General features: G+C 39.4%; 2 protein-coding genes across 20 annotated transcripts in view; one reads left to right on the top strand and one right to left on the bottom strand.

Moving 5' to 3' along the window:
- Positions 1–5,220, bottom strand: part of pigl (phosphatidylinositol glycan anchor biosynthesis, class L) — a 21,553-nt gene extending 16,333 nt beyond the window's left edge. The window contains exons 1-2 of one of the 2 annotated variants that reach the window (XM_047809004.1): positions 4,647–5,220; positions 3,194–3,293 (exon numbers count right to left, since the gene is read on the bottom strand). In XM_047809004.1, the coding sequence (XP_047664960.1) occupies positions 3,194–3,293; positions 4,647–4,947 (401 nt within the window). In that variant the 5' untranslated portion in view covers positions 4,948–5,220. Of the gene's footprint in view, positions 1–3,193; positions 3,329–4,646 lie in introns of both variants that reach the window. The other variant, XM_047809005.1, reaches the window with a different exon arrangement.
- Positions 5,221–5,392: 172 nt separating this feature from the next.
- The window catches only part of ncor1 (nuclear receptor corepressor 1), a 69,221-nt gene continuing 57,113 nt past the window's right edge, over positions 5,393–17,500 (top strand). For 3 of the 18 annotated variants that reach the window (XM_027132935.2, XM_027132927.2, XM_047808994.1), the window contains exons 1-2: positions 5,393–5,692; positions 15,709–15,945. In XM_027132935.2, the coding sequence (XP_026988736.2) occupies positions 15,838–15,945 (108 nt within the window). In that variant the 5' untranslated portion in view covers positions 5,393–5,692; positions 15,709–15,837. The remainder of the gene's footprint in view (positions 5,693–15,708; positions 15,946–17,500) is intronic. The other 15 variants (XM_027132934.2, XM_027132926.2, XM_027132925.2 and 12 more) reach the window with 10 other exon arrangements.

Here is a 17,500-nt window from a genome sequence, read left to right as displayed (position 1 = left end):
CTTCAATTCCCACACAGCAGCCAGCTCTTCACTATGACATAACAGAAACCAACGTGTGATGATCAAGTCACATGAAGCGGCAAACCACATCGTTGATTATTTTTCTATCACAGCACGCCCCTGTTATATGAGTGAGCCATTTAAACCAGACACATTTATGTCTAGCTTGTGTCAAGGGCACTATTAAGTTAAAAAAAAAATCCAAAATGAGGCCAAAGCAAAAAAGCCAGAAATATGTTCGGTTGCATCAGCAAAATCCTGCTGGAACTGGAACCAAGAACCCGGTGACCTTCAAGACTTGTATTCCCTTCCATTATTGTTGCCATGACAACTTGATCATTAGTGCTGCAATTAAGGTATAGAAAATGGAAATGGAAACTCCTACATCTGATGGTACAATGGTTTGGGTCTGGTTATGGTGGAAATGCTGAAATCCACTAGTTCCCAGAATCCCTGTGGGTTTACCGTTCTGTCGGTGGATTTAAGGCTTGTGTGAGCCATGGTAATAGCTTCTTAAGGCGTTTGATCGCAGTGCTGCTTTAAGAACTTTAGGATTTGGATATTTGGGATTTGAAGTAGAAGTTGGCCTGACGGTGTTGTGTTCGAGAGCTGTGCATGTATAAAAACGTGCTCCGTTTTACGGCTGTTACACTGTTAGTGCCTGGGGTTTGGGTGGACTTTGACTGGTGGAAAAACAGTTCCAGTTTTTGAGGTTTTGTGTTGTGAATTCCAAATCCCAGCTCTGCCAGAACGCAACATTGGTGTTCTTGAGCAACGTGCTTGACCCTGAAGTGCTCGGATAGATGCTCGAGTTGCTCCCTGCCTCGTTCGTAAGCCTCTATAAGTCTGAGTGGCGAGAGAATAAATAATGTAAAGAGGAAATGCGGAACATTTCTAGCAGATTTCCGTGTTAGCTTTATGTTCTGGAGAGTTCCTCGTCAGTGACTGTTGAAGTTCTTTCAGCAACCCTTGAAGGACTGAAAGATGAAATGCCCATTTTGTACACGGCGGTTTGGCGAAGAGACGCTGCATTTTGTGGAAAGTACTCTGCCAAAAAAACTACAGCCACACACCAAAACTTCCCACATTCTGAGAACTGGGAAGCTTTTTTTCTGGCCTCATGTTTTTTTGGTAATAGTTAAAGCAGTTGTTTTGTAGAGATTCCGTAATAACCCGGGTGTTAGCTGTTCTCCGTCTAGTACCGATATAAGCTTAATGAAGTGTTTGGCCTTCCAGAAGAGGCAGCATAAGAGATTTCAATCACAGCTGTGGCACACACACACACAAACACACACACACACACACACACACACACACACTCACACCCACCCACACACACACACACACAGCTACTTTATATAATTGCTTCCATAGCACATTTCTTGGCCAAATGTCAGGTGATATTCTTAGAACATCTGACTCTGATCTGGAGATCTAACCCTAGCTAGTGACAGAATATAAATTAAAGGTATTTGAAAAAAGCAGCAGAGAAACAGAAACAAACAGGATACTGTACAATTCTGGGTTTCACACTGTTATCTAAAACATCCACATAAGCAGTTGTGCATTACAGGGCAATTCTGCTGCAGGGTTATTATTTCTGAGTAGTTGAGAGTCAGGGCATGTGATTTTTGTACTTAATTCTGTCAAATGAGATTTGTCTATCTCAACAAGGCTCGTTTCCATCTCGCTCCTCCGTCCCGGGGAGATTTATCAACTCAGCATCTTTTCATCCCTCATTCTCTACACAGCTTGATGTGCAGAAACCTTAACCTGCGTTAATAAACCTGCCAGGTCTCTTTAAAGCAGCACCCAGTGATCTGGGCCTCTGTTATTTATTTATTTATCCTGATTTCGAAATCTGCGCCACAGCCAAAGCATGACATCATCCCTGTCCGGTTTGTTCCTTGCTCCTTGTTCGTCCTTTGCACAGGAAGGAGCCGGACAAATCCTCACTAGCAAATCAGCTTGAACAGGGATGAGGTCATGCATGAGAATGAAGCTCAGAGTAGTCTGTATTTTAATACTTGTGAAGACTAGAGTGTAATTTCTGGTTCAGTGAAATTACAGGATAAATTGTGTTTGGGGGAGAAAAAAAAAAGAAATACAGCGTCAGGACGTGAGAGAAGGGAGTTCACTCTTTTAAGTGAATGTGAACAACACTGTTTGGAGTTTGAATGATTCCCTGGGGATCTCCTGTCCTCTGAGAGCTGATAGTCACAACGTGTACAACCTCTCCTCTGAGACACTTTGTGCTTAATGGTTCCAGTGACAGAGCGGGGAGTAATACATCAGCTCGGCTGCTCTAAAGCTCTGTTGTGGTCTGAATGGACGGACTTGATTTGTAGCCTGACCACTGTTTGCTCTTTTGGTAGCCAGAGGAGAAGGGGAGGGTCAGTGCACAGCATGGGAGATCTTTAATGGCTTCGCTTGCTGGGACTGAGGGCTTGGGGGTTGGGGTTGTGGGGGCTCACAGGTTTGAGCTTCACTGTTTATTCACAGAGTGCAGAAGGAATGTTGTGAACTCTAGGAGCAGATTTGTGCTGTATTCTCAGTGCTGATACCTGATTGGATGAGGAGACGCTTGATAAACAGCTTATTCTAGTTTTGAGGCTCCTGGATTATAAATTGTATTGAAATAAATTGCTGATACTCCAAACATCATGTTTGGCATCACTGATGGGAATTTTTGATATCGGAGCTTGAAAATGATCTAGAGTTCTGTCAGATCATGTGTTTAAATAAAAGTAGATCTCACAGTTCAGCTATTTGTTTCCTCTTTCAGGATCTTGAATGATCAGCACTCTTTCTCTACACAGCTTGGATTCATAATGTGTTTCAGGAACTAGAATCAAAACTCTAACAGATCTTTAAATGCTCAAAGAAAAACAGGCAAAGGAATAAGCAGAATTTTGCCCAAAATCCCACAAAACCATTCCAGTGGATGAGATGATACTGAATAGATACCACAATACTGGCCTCATTTTTTTTTTTTTTTTTTACAAGTTTGTAATCTCACAAGTCAAATCAAATTCAATTTAAATAAAGTCAGCATTTCTTTCTAGTTAAATTTTACTCAAGTGTAGCCTGACTTCGGTTATAGCGTCTTTTTAAGACCCCAAGAGAAAAAAATTGTGAATGCCACAGCAAAATCAAACAGATTAGCACCTCCGGAGAGTGTTCTTGCTCTTACTTGTTGTCAATGATAGTGACTCGATGAGCTGGAATTCCCAAAACTTCACAGCTGCCAAACAGTTCCTCTTTACGCTGGGCCCCTTGATTGTAGTAATTCCCTAAACATGACAGCCAGGTTGACATGACATCATTGCTGAAATACACAATCTTTAGTACAACAGATTTATATTACATGATTACATGCTCAGGTGCCACATTGAGTAGAGATTCAAGTAGATCTATTATTACTGTCACTTATTACTGAAGTGTGAAATTACTGCCTGTACTACACAGAACTGATTACAGTATCAGTTTATTTTACTCTTATTGAGTAGGGAACAGGTTGGGAACCAGATATTATTCTGTGACACTGATATGGTTGTGTACAAAATACTTGTGTTTTTTTTTTTTAAATACTTTTTACACTTCCTGTCAAAGACATTGCTTGTGTATGATTAAATATTATTATGCTCATTGGCTATCGTTTTTTTTTTTTTTGCATCTAGGGACATCTTTAGCCTCAGGACAGTTCCACAGACTGCATCAGTGCAGATCTATATTATGGACTTTCCATATATTACAATCATTTTTCAAATGTCCACAGTCCAAAGAAATTGGGATTTGAATTCCTTATATTCACAGAAGTAAAATATCTATATTTGACATAATCTGCCATTATTCTGAAATAGTATTTAATCAATTCATCGTATTTAAACACAATTAAATACTATATACAATTGATTATTTGATAATCAATTAATAGTATTTATTAATTCATCATGATTACAAATTAAAACAAAATGTTGAACCCTCAACGATGCTTCACAGAGAACTGTCTCTCTCTCTCTCTCTGTGTGTGTGTGTGTGTGTGTGTATAAATTCTCTACACTTTAACAGTGTCGGTGTAAGACTGCAGTACAGAAGGCATGTCCATATCAGTGTTTCTGCTGTGCTGAGAATGATCCATCAGCAAAATAATATTTGATCAATGGTCCACCTGGGGTACCAGTCTATTTTGTGAACGCATTTCCTTTATGCCGATAGATAAAATGGCTATGATACATTTATATGGATTTTGGCAGACATGTGGCTTAACAGTGTGGAGATTTGAACTCATGACCTTCCAGTCAGTGGTCCAAATTCTTCAACACTATTACCTCTGAACATAAATGTTTATGAGTTTGTTAGGTTCAGACCAGGGTTAGGGTTAGAATAAATAAAAATAAATAAATGTTTATTTTAATTTATTTTTTTTTAGATAAATGACAGAATGAATGTATATCTTTATCTCCACTAAACAGACAACTAAGCAGAATGAATGTGCGATGTATTACGTTTTCATGGAGAGTTTGTTGTTATGATGAACGCTTCGACTTGTTGCTATGGGAACAGGACAAAACTCCAAAGGATAGTTTAAAAAAAAAAAAAAGTAAATACTTTCGTGCTTGTGGGATTGTTAAAAGATGACATACCTGATGACAAGCACAGGAGGTAAACGGTCGCGTGTAATTCGGTCAGTTTTATAATCGCTGGAGCAAAAAACATGCATTCGTCATCAGGATGCGCGGTGACAAACAGAACCCGCGCGTCATTTTCACAAGTCAAAGCAGGCGGATCACGTATCGGCAGGAGGTTTACACCTTTGGCTCGACTTGAAGAACGTAAAATGTTATTCCATGATGACGGCAGTAGTCGATTAAATCTATTATATATCAATATTAGGCACAAAAGGTAACCAATGAAACACAGAGTGACAGAGAGCAAAACAAACATATTTCCCGTCTCACAAAAGAATCCGGGTAGAACTACACGCTCTTCTCCAAGGTTCCTTTTTAGTTCTGGGAAAAGCAGGGTGCGTAAAATAAATGCGTATGATCAAGATGTTCTTAGGCTTTTATTTTATAAGAAAATAAACAGAACGTGGTTACATACGGATTAGAATTATATACACAGATATCCTGGGTTTATTTAATAGATTGGGATTCTATTTTTAATAGATTCGAACGAACGAAACGCGAATCTTGACAAATGTTTAAATGTTTTAAATTAAGCAACTTAGAAATTACATAGTTATAGGCCTGGGAAAAAATATATAAACCATACTTTAGGTTTGGGTGGGGAAGGCTTGCAGGAACGTCAAGCCGCCTGTGGGGAACCTTTTAACGTCACACCACACGATCCTGGCTGCTACATAAAACTTATTTAGTCCACATTTGAATGTCGACTGAAATATATCAAACCGATAATCGTTAAAACGATTTTGTTTGAAATTGTCTGTCCGTTTTTTTTATTGTTTTTTTGTGCGTTTTATTTTTAAACAGCGATAAATAAAATTACAAAGATTTTTGGTGCTGCCAGGACAAATAGAACCATTGGGGTTTATGTGTGCAGCAAAACTGTCTGCAGCGCTCGCGCAGTCTGTCGGAGGCGGAATAATAATAATAAAAAAATAAATAAAATCCCATTTTAGTCAAATAAGTTTGTATTTATCCGTTCGGCTCGTTTACGCGGAAATGAGGTGAGTTTTCGGAATTTATTTCTGTTTACCTCTTGTTTGTTTGTAAAAACGGAGGCTTATGTTTGTTACTGTAAACGTAGTTCTGTTTCAGTGGTTGAAGTTAGCTTAGCTTAGTTTAGCCTAGCTTAGCTTATCTTAACCTAGCTTAGCCTAACTTATCCTAGCCTAGCTTAGCTTAGCCTAGCTTTTTAGTCGTGACAACATGGCGTCCTGGTTTAGAAAGGTGAAATGTTCAGAGTCCGCTTTATTCTGTCGAATGTTATATTAACGGTCTGTTGCTACACAGTTTACACTTTAAAGTATAAAACAACGTTTGTGTTTTGTGCACCAGAATCTATTCGGAAACACGTCATTTCTCTTGTTTCCTTTTTCCTGCTAGCTAACAATGGCTAGCGTTAATGTTAGCAAATGTGGATAAAACCAACCAGACGTCCAAATATACGTTAGTAAAGTGTAGATAGGGGTCGATATTTGTACGTAGAAAATAAAATACAATAAAATCAAGCGAAGGTTAGTTAGCTAAGGTGATGCAGAACGAGAAGATGTGTCTTACTGCTCTGTGAGCTTAAATCATTTGACGTGTTTACTTTTTATGGCTCGGAGAAGACGATTAGCAGCAAAAGGAAAGACTAAATGTTTTATATATCGTGTTTTGGAACAAACAAAGGTTAGAATTCGTGCTTATTGGTGTGTAAACAGAGGCGTTCTGAGTTGTACCCAAAGTGTGTGTGTGCGTGCGCGCGCGCGCGTGTGTGTGGTTTGGTCATGCACTTTACGGTCTGGGGTCAGACCTTTGCAACCTTACAAAGCTTTAAATTTATTTGTTCATGTCGAGTGTTAAGAAGTCGTTGCTGTGTGAAACATGTGGAGTTAATAATATCATCCTAAATTACCGACAAACCAAACAATCACCTGGTTATCAAAATGACCATATGTTTGTTTAAAATATTTATTTTTGAATCTATATTTGTATAAATCGGATATTTTAGTGCTTAAGAAACTATTCATAATGACCTCAGGAACATCAGATCCATCTGCAGTCATTATGTTACTAGTGTTGTGACAGTTCTGCGCATGCGCACCTCACTGAAGCTAAACTTACTAACGCTCTATTTTCTGTACAATGTTCGTGTAAGATAGTAAAGGAGATGTAATATAGATTTTATGCTGATCTTTTTTTATAAACGTTTCCTAAGCTGGGGCGGTTTGATGAGAGGACAAATAAATCGAATACAACAGAATAGTTAAACCTGCAGCTTAGTTTGAATATTCATGAGCATGCAAATAGGCCACGCCTCCTGCCATCTTGTCTCCTAAAATATGACCGATGTGAAGTTTGAGTTTGTTAAAAGGAATCTTAATGTAAAGAAAATAGTTTATTCAGCAAACTTGTGGAATCATATCGTGATTATAGTCATGTTCTCTGTCACCGCCCTGCCTTGAACGATCTCTCGGATTAATCCTGTGGTGTGTGTGTGGTCTGTGTCTTGTTCCCCAATAACCTTAGTTCCTACCCGTGGTTAAGTCTTGTTTACTGTTTGGCATGTAAAAATGATAAAAAGATGCATGACGCTGGAGACGAAAACGTTGCCGCCTGCAGGGAGGGAGTGCAGCTAGTAAAGTAAGAATGCCTTCTGCAGGCTAGAATGAATGCTTTCATGTAACATGTAAAGCAAACAACCAGTTCTTGCACTGATTAATGTTTTATTGTATTTGTGCTTCACTAGTTAGGAGCTTCCATTTTGCCTGTTTTTTTTTCTCATCCGAACTATAAAAGCGCCGGACAGTCCGTGCCCACAAACGAAACGAGTGACCGTCACTTGCTAGTGTGAAATAGAATAATCACTGCCTAATTATTTGAATATCAGACGTGACCGGACGATAGCCGCAGAGTCGATTCTGTGACGCCGTATCCTGAACTCATACTTAACGAATCCTTCTTTATAATGCATATAATATTTGATCTTTTTATAATTGCAATAAAACATACTATAAAAAGTAAAACAACATTTTCTTCAAGGAAATGTCACACGTAGCTCTATTATGAAACCGTTCTGTCTTCACATGATTTCAAACTTCTCTCATGACACCATCTCATTATGTTTAAAAGGAATTTCTGATGTTAGTAAGCTAATGGAGCCGTGGCCAATAAGGTACGTGTTTTTCATTCATTCGATGTGCTACGTTTATCCAAGCAGTTCACTTATGCCGAAGTGGATTTTTCATGTTATTTGCCTAACCTTTGGTCGTGGTTTACAACATCGTACACACACTTCTGTATTAGAAAACCCCTCAGCTCTCAGCGTTTTAAGCTAGCATTACTTACTAGTTGTACATTTAATTTTGGGAAATGGAACAGTTTAATCAATCGAAAACTTAGAGAAGATTTATTAATAGAAAAATTTATTTATTTCATTTACATTCCAACTTTCCAGTCTTCAGTTTCAGACAAATCGGTAAGAGAGAAGATCTGCACGTCATGCGCGACGACATCTTTCAACTTGTATTTGTCTTGTTTTTCTTCAAGTGTTGGTTGCGACAGAATTTTTAGAAGGATTTTTTTTTTTTAGCTTTAAGGTTCCTTCAATTCAATTCAATTCAAGTTTATTTGTTATAGCGCTTTTTACAATAGACATTGTCTCAAAGCAGCTTTACAGAACATAAACATAGAGCAGAAGGTAAAACATAAGGAATAATAAAAGAAATAATGAATAATAAAAGAAAAAGAATTAACAGAATAAAAATTCAAGATTATTTTATATATATATATATATATATATTAGTTCACAATCTGTATGTATTTATCCCCCTATGAGCAAGTCTGACTCAGGCAGCAGTGGCAAGGAAAAACTCCCTTAAATTGGTAAAGGAAGAAACCTTGAGAGGAACCGGACTCAAGGGGGAACCCATTCTCATATGGGTGACACTGGGGGTGTGATTGTAATATACAGTCATACAAATGTTGTACTGGTGTAAGGATCATGGACTTCAGACTTCCTTAGTATCACAGAGTCTAACTGGAGATTTCTCAGGACTCTTAGAGTCGGCCTCGGCTCAGTGGACGTCCAAAGGCTTCGTCCCACAGAGGACGTTGGGAGCTGGTACAATGTCTGGATGCCTCGGGATGGGTACAAAGAGAGAAGCAGTGGAAAGGGATTAACATATCTGCTGTTCATAAAAATATGCAGGTCTGATGTAACTGATGCAAAATATTATAGTATGTATTATGTGTTCATCTGACTAAAGAGATGAGTTTTTAATCTACATTTAAACTGGGAAAGTGTGTCTGAGCCCCGAACCCTATCAGGAAGACTATTCCAAAGTTTGGGAGCTAAATAAGAAAACGCTCTACCGCCTTTAGTAGACTTAGATATTCTGGGAATTACCAATAGTCCTGAGTTTTGTGATCTCAGAGAGCGTGAAGGATTGTAACGTGTTAGAAGACTAGATAGATACAGGAGCTAAACCATTAAGAGCCTTGTACGTAAATAGCGGGAGTTTGTAGTCAATTCTAAACTTAACAGGTAGCCAGTGTAGAGATGATAAAATTGGGGTTATATGGTCATACTTTCTTGTCCTAGTGAGAACTCTGGCAGCTGCATTTTGGACTAACTGTAGCCTATTTATTAAAGATGCAGGACAACCACCCAGTAATGCATTACAATAGTCCAGTCTAGAGGTCATGAATGCATGGACTAGCTTCTCAGCATCAGAGACAGGATGTTTCTCAGCTTGGCAATATTTCTAAGGTGGAAGAAGGCTGTTTTGGTAATATGAGCGATATGATTTTTAAAAGACAAGTTGCTGTCTAATATAACGTAGAGGTCTTTCAATGTTGAGCTACTAGTAACAGTACATCCCTCTAAATGGAAGTTAAGTTGTGAGAGTTTCTGTGCACTGGTTTTTGGACCTATAATTAGTATTTCTGTCTTATCGGAGTTTAACAATAGAAAGTTGCAGCTCATCCAGTCTTTTATCTCTCTAAGGCATTGAGTTAATTTGGACACTGTGGCTATTTCATCTGGTTTTGATGAGATACATAACTGTGTGTCATCAGCATAACAATGGAAACTAATCCCATGTCTTCTAATAATGTTCCCTAATGGAAGCATGTATATAGAGAAAAGCAGAGGTCTGAGAACTGATCCTTGAGGGACCCCATTATTAACTGGTAATAAACTGGAGGATTCACCATTTAATTCTACAAAATGGTATTGGTCTGACAGGTAGGATCTAAACCAACTTAAAGCCTGTCCATGAATACCTGTGTAATTTTGTAAGCGATCTAGAAGAATGTTGTGGTCTATAGTGTCCAATGCAGCACTAAGGTCAAGTAGAACTAATAGTGACATACAGTCTTGGTCCGAAGCTAAGAACAAGTCGTTTGTAACTTTAACAAGTGCAGTTTCTGTGCTATGATGGGGCCTGAAACCTGACTGAAACTCTTCAAGGATGTTGCTCTCCTGTAAGAAGGAGCTCAGTTGAACAGACACAACCTTTACAAGTATTTTAGACATAAACGGAAGGTGTGAGATAGGTCTGTAATTTGATAGTTTATTAGGATCTAAGTTAGGTTTTTTGATGAGTGGCCTAATAACTGCCAACTTAAAAGACTTCGGGAAGTAACCTAAAGATAACGAGGAGTTAATGATATTAAGAAGAGGCTCACCAGCTTTATGTAACACTTCTTTCAGTAGTTTAGTTGGGATGGGGTCTAGTGAACATGTTGTTGATTTAGCTGTAGTAATAAGTTTATCTAACTCTTCCTGTCCTGTACTTGTAAAGTTCTGTAAAGCCTTAGTTGAGATTGTGTCAATAGTTGCTCTCGTATGTTGAGCGTCACCTATTTTATTCCTGATACTTTCGATTTTATCAGTGAAGAATCTCATAAAATCCTCACTACTGAACTGGGATGGAATAGTGTGTTCAGATTTCTGTTTTTTTGTTAAACTAGCCACTGTGCTAAATAAAAACCTGGGATTGTTCTGGTTATTTTCTATGAGTTTGCTCAGGTGCTCAGCCCTAGCAGCTTTTAGAGCCTGTCTGTAGCTGGACATACTGTCCTTATACTTTGTAAATTGTAAAAAACAAAAAAAAAAAACCCCTCTAATTTAGTTCTTCTCCATTTCCGTTCAAGGTTACGGGTCTCCCACTTGAGGGTGTGAGTATGACTATTATACCACGGTGCAAGTGTTTTATCTCTAACCTTCTGTAATCTGACTGGGGCAACGGTGTCTAATGTGCTAGCGAATATAGCGTCTATGCTGTTAGTCATTACATCTAGGTCGTTTGTGTTTAAGGGTACAGTAAGAAGTCCAGACAGATCAGGCAGGTTATTTGTGAATCTGTCTTTAGTGGTCGGGATAATAGTTCTACCGAGTCGATAACGTGATAACAGTTAGTCTGTTCTATAGGTAGTGTGTACATTATGAGGTAATGGTTTGTGGTGTCATCACTTTGGGGAATGATATCTATATCAGTGACATCTATTCTGCGTGATATTATTAAATCTAGTGTGTGATTACGTTGATGAGTTGCTCTAGGGATGTTTTGTTTAAGCCCAAGTGAGTTTAGTAAGTCCATAAATGTGAGTCCTAAAGGTTCCTTCACCTCTGAGATGAACTCAGCCACCCCACATTACATCCACATGCTGATAAGTGGTTAGACATTCATATTTTATGAGAGCGCTTCAGATGGTGGTGTGGAATTTTCTCTAACAGCTGCTTTAAGAGTAATCGGAGGTTTATATTGGTGTGTTTTTTAGCTAATATTACATGTAAATATACACTGATAAAGAAAGCCATGAATAAATATGAAACTGTTATCAATGGCTGTTGGGAATTGCTGCAGTAGAACTAACATCGTAGTGATAACCCGCAATGGTTTTGCAGCCGGTCCGTACGTTTGAGCTTTACTGCTTCAAAGTGGCGTCCATCCGTAACTACATCATAAGCGACTCGTCCCAAATCCAGCATCCTGCCGCACCACGCACGAGTTGAGGCACAATCTGCTGTAATACAAGTCACGTAGTGTATGTGTTGGACCTCACTGTTATTTGGCATGAGATGATACAAAAAGCCGAATCACAAGACTGCAGTGACAAATACGTTTTCACGTTTGTAATATGTTTATTCTGTAACGATGGCAAATTAAACAACTGCAGTATTAATTATTAATCCACAAGTGTGCAATTAAGTGCTATAAAATTTGTAAACATACAGTGCTTGTGCACTTCAGGCAGATGCCAGAAACAAATGTTATTAAATCATTTTGTTTAATGTCTTTTCATATTAACATGTTAAAATAATGATATATATACGTATATATGTGTGTAGTTAATGTTGTGCTTAATGTCTGGACGGGTCACTGATGTAAACACCACGAAACTGAATCCAGCAAGTAGCTGATGTGAAACATCCAGTTAGTATTAATTAATATCTGAACAAAAATGGTGTCCTGTTATAATTAGGCCTTGTGAGTGTGAAAGTGTGAGAGAGAGAGAGAGAGAGAATGAGAATGTGAGAGAGAATGAGAATGGGAGAGAGAATGGGAGAGAGAGAGAGAATGAGAGAGAGAGAGAATGAGGGAGAGAGAGAGAATGAGGGAGAGAGAGAATGGGAAAGCGAGAGAGAGAGCTGCTTAGTTTTTATTGCAGGCTCCTTTTGGTTTCTCGAAGACTTGCTTGATCTGCTGGCATGGGGACAGAAGTAGCCCAGCGCAAGACATATAATTATTGTGCCTGTGTTTGTGGCCCTGCCACGTTGCCTCATTTTTCTTTTTTCTTCAAGCTTTATTATCTGTCAACTCAAGAGTTATATTCTTTCAATTTTTGTATAGAAAATGCTTTGTTTAGGAAAGATTTCCACATTCACAGAGTTATTGTGACTTTCTTTCTTTTTTTTTTCTTTTAATTTGTATAATTTTTTTGAAGCCTCAAAGAAAGAAATCAGCTCAAGGTTTATTCAGGTTTATTCTGATAATATTTGCAGCAGGAAAAATTGTGGCGTCCGCTTCATCCTCGTTACTTTTGTCCACACGGTTTAGCTCGTTTAAGTAGCTAAAGATCCGAGCTACAAAGCAGGACCTCACCAAATCTACACAGTGTCGTGCTGTGTGTAGCGACAAGCTTCTAAATCGACCCACAACCTGAACGTTTCCTTTTTCTCAACGATTCAGTCTTGACCTCCACATCCATGGCAGAACAAAATATTACTTTCCGCCCAATTCAGGCTTCACAAGCCAACGGTCGAGTCGTACGTTACAGCCGCCGTAAACCTTTTACAGCACATCACCAGTAAGGGACATCAGGTCAGAGAGACCTTGTGCTTTGTTGGTGTTAATATGCACAGCACCACCCTGAATCACAGTAACGAGCGACGAGTGATAAAATAAGGCGGCACAGGAACAAGGAAGCGAGATGATGTTGGTGATTTAGATATCTGTGGATTCCAACAAAACTGGAAGGAATCTACTACAGCTGTAACAACCAGCCTAATCCATGTTGGTAAAGATGTGCAGAAGATAAAATAGTTACAGATTAGTCGCTTTCTCTTAGGAGGAGCGATGCTGCAGCACATAATTCTGTAATTCACCCCGTCTTTTTGTCGTTTTTGTGGTCGAAAACCTTCAACTTTTAAAAAGGTTTCTGGTTAAAAACCTGCTCGTGTCGGTGAAATTATAAGCAGACGATTCTTCTTTGAAACGACTACCAGTGAAGACGTGTATATAACTACTCGTGTTCCAACTAAAACTGTCGTGATGACGTCTCAAGGGAGTGATTAGTGGAGCACTGACAGGAATCATTTATCTTTCTCTGACTGATTAGTTCGTCATATTTGTAACATATTTATTAAATAGTTGCGGATTACAGCTCTGTTATACCAAAGGCAGAAAGTGCTTGAATGTAGAAATTATCCTTATAATGCAATAATAATAATAATAATAATCATCATCATCATCATCATCATCATATTAAAGCTCATAATGTGAACATGGATCTTCATGACAGGATGTTTTGGTTCTCTTGAGTGTGATTGCTGTGATCTCAACCACCCAAATGAACCACAGCAAGGGGAGGAAACATACCAGGACCGATTTTTAACTGACTAAACGCAGTGTGCGAGTGTGCACATGTGAGAGTGACACAAAGCTTTCTGTTTTCCATATGTACATTAGACCCTCAGTGTCCTCGTGCTGATCCCAGACTGCAGCATTAACTCGAGTAATCTTCTAACCGCTGCTGAGAGGGATAAGGACCACTGTGCGGTCACAGTCTGAACACAGGACTCCACACCAACTTTCACTGCGTATATTCAAAAACCCTCGGCAGAGAATATTCAAAACCTCAACTAGAAACACGTTGAGACACGGGGCCTTTTTACACCTGGTCACTTCATGCGTTTTCTGTGATCAGATAGCTATCTGATGGTAAAAACACCAGGTCTAAATGCCCTCAGAAACGTCCGATCGTTCAAACCCCTTCAGGAGGTGGTCTGGGACGCATTTCAGATGAAACTGGACAGGTGTAAATGAATGTGGTTGTTCAAGCCACATACGTCAGCGCTATACTCCTCCCAAACGGAAGTACGTCACTCGCAGGTGATCTTTCATCCTGGTTTCTCGTTGGGACTTAAACGCACTGCTGCCGCCAGCGAAAATGCAGCAAACAGTAAATACTGTCACATGACGTGACCAGGTGTAAAAAGGCCCACAAAGTGTGGAGAAACAACATCCAGATCCTGCAGACTGAACCGTGGAATTATGGCTTCATCAAATTCTCACCCGACACGACGACATCAGTCCAGCAGACGGTTTTATGTTGATTAACATTATCTTAACATAGCCTCCATGCCTCCACAGGATAGATTAGTGTCATTTTTGAATATTTCAACCCCACACCCCTCTGTCTCTCTCCTTTTCATGTTTCTCTTCACATCTGTCACTTGTATGCTTTCTCGGTCTTTGTCACACGTTGTCTCGCTCGCGTTTCAGTCAGTCTGCGCTACACCAGACAGGATGTGAACGTTCTGTCAACGGTTATGATGCAAACTAAAAAGGAGTAAATAGATCATTACTAAGAAGCTACAAAGATAATGGCGCTGGCGGAGAGCAGGATGGGTGCTGATGGACGGATAAATAGATAATAGGATGGAGAGACGGACACTTAGATTTTCCATTTATTCATCGATGCGAAGGGATGCGAGTGAGACACAGAATCCGAGAAGCAAGACTGTATCCTCTAAGTGCAAGATGTAGGACAAACAAGGAGCCGAAACTAAAGACACACACACACACACACACCATATATAAACATAAGCATTTATGCAAATACAAAGAATTTTACAAATACAAATAGATACAAAGAGACCAGCTCATCTTTTCAGATTTTGTCACGTGGTGCCGTAACACACTCAGAGAAGTGTGCGGTTTGCCCTCTTCTTCATACGTGAGCTTACAAATCCCCACGATTGACGGGAGAGAGAGAGAGACAGAGAGAGACAGAGAGACAGACAGAGAGAGAGAGAGACCGAGAGAGAGAGAGAGTAACTAAAGCTTCTATAACTAATTTATCAAATATATAATTTTTAGGGATTTAGAGAGAGAGAGAGAGAGAGAGAGAGAGAGAGAGAGAGGCTAATTGTGCTCCTTTGACTCAGATGATTCATGGCTCTATCCGTAGTCTTTTGACAATACAGTCAGTGATCTGATGGTTATATAATTGCAGATGCTGTAAAAACTTGTGCTTGGTTTGTATCGGGTGACTTTTTTTGGTCATACTGATAAAATGTGGTCACAGTCGGTCAGTTTAATTGCAGATGTGAATGAATATCTGGATAAAACATCCTTAACTCTGAACTGGGCCAAATAGATTACAGATAAATGTTCTGTGTCCATCTTGGTCTCTCCAAGCAGCAGTTATGCAAATAAAACTTGCAGCACAGACGCAGAGAGACCTGTTCTCGAAACGGCTAAACGTCCTAACGTACTGATCTGTTTCTCTCCCACTCTGTTCTCAGGGGCACCAGCACTGCAGCCATGTTGGCATCAAGCCCGTGAATAAGCCTCCGTGCCTCAAGGCTCCAGGCATCTCCCGGGCCTCTATCTGAGCCTTCATCTTCATAATCATCATCATCATCAACTGCAGCATGTCCAGCTCGGGCTTCCCCCCCAGCCAGGGGAGCTTCAGCAGCGAGCAGAGCCGCTATCCGACCCACTCAGTACAATACACCTTCAGCCCTGCACGCCATCCGTCGGTAAGTCCCGCATCTCGGCTATACTCACTTCTAGTGTTCATTATCACCATCATGTGTACTCAAAAAAGGTTCGGTGTTTATGATTAAGATAATGAAGGAAAAGTTGTAACAAATGATGCCGGAGTTTCAGTATAAACGACATTTCAGAAACGATCGTGACTCGTCTGTATGGTGCAATTCTACAAGCTACAGCGCTACACGTTTCGCTAAAGTTCTGCCAGCTCTGTATGGCGTATCTGCATCCTGTACACCATGGCCATGCAAATGAAGTCACCCATTCATTTGGTTATTTCCCTTCAAGCAGCTAGATGTGTTGGATAGCGAGCTGTGATTCACCAAAGACCAGCAAAGTTTTTTTTTTTTTTTTTTTGTAATTTCTAATTTCTGGAACCAGCGTTTGTGGTGCAGCCAGTGTCATTTATTCAGAACATCTCTACACCACTGTAGAGTTCTGATTACAGTCCTATGAGCAGTAAACGGTTGGAGGCCGCATGTTTTAGAAAGAATAGGCTTTTTATTTATTCTTGTCATTTTGCTTATCGAAAATGTAAGTAGGTTTAATATTTCTTTCATGCTTTTTTATATTAAAGTGCATTTGTGTATTAAAAGCTTTTAATAGTAATAACAGTAAAGCTAGTTAGATCATTTTCATTTGTTTACATAACGTGACTGAGTTGCAGTTTAAACTTATGGAGGCTGATCCGACCTTCAAACACTGGGATCTACGTTATAAAGGCTCGAAACGAATTTCCAGAAGTTGTCCGATCGCACACGTATCTGCCCTGAAAACAAAGTCACTTTTTATTTATTTATTTCTTTTTATTTCTTTTGGACTCGTCATCGTGAAGCATTTGTCCATTCTAAATTTCACCATACAAATATTTTGTCTGCGAGTTATATCGCCTGTGTGCTAAGCCCTTTATTTGTACAGCAAGTTATTAGAATGTGGTATCTGGTGAGACAGATGTTAGTCAGCAGCTGCCAAGTCATTGTTCCTGATTTCTTTCTTTCTTTCTTTCTTTCTTTCTTTCTTTCTTTCTTTCTTTCTTTTCTTTTCTTTTCTTTTTTCTCCCCGGTTTGTACAAAAAGACGTGCTTGTGCCAAGCTCTATTAATCCCCCCCACCCTGATTCTTGGGATGACATTAGATTTAAGACTAGCCGATGTCTTCATCAGCTTATAACGTTGCGTATAAATCATTTATTAGTAAAATAGTTGGCGTAATGCACAAGGTTAAGAATGCATGTTATTTCTATTATCCCCAAAAGCTATGCAATAATTTGTAGAATGAAGGATGACCCGGGGCTGGAAAATCAAAGCACGAGGAGAACATCTGTCATATAAAATGTACATTTATACATTTAAAATCATCTAGTAAGCTTGTTAAGAAGGTTTTGATTGATCGCTATGGAGCAGATTTGACTGGATTTCCAGTGAACCGGCTGAAACTTAAATTGTCACGGTTGTGTGAAGCAGCTGTGGAGAAATGAGCAGTTCTTCATCTAGGACCATGGGCATGTGTTGAGCTCTGGTGTTGAGGTGGAATGGGATTGGAC

This window comes from Tachysurus fulvidraco, chromosome 26 (assembly GCF_022655615.1).
Source record: "Tachysurus fulvidraco isolate hzauxx_2018 chromosome 26, HZAU_PFXX_2.0, whole genome shotgun sequence".
Classification (NCBI taxonomy): domain Eukaryota; kingdom Metazoa; phylum Chordata; class Actinopteri; order Siluriformes; family Bagridae; genus Tachysurus; species Tachysurus fulvidraco.
Note: the sequence above shows the minus strand (reverse complement) of the source record. Positions and strands in the feature narration are given on the sequence as shown.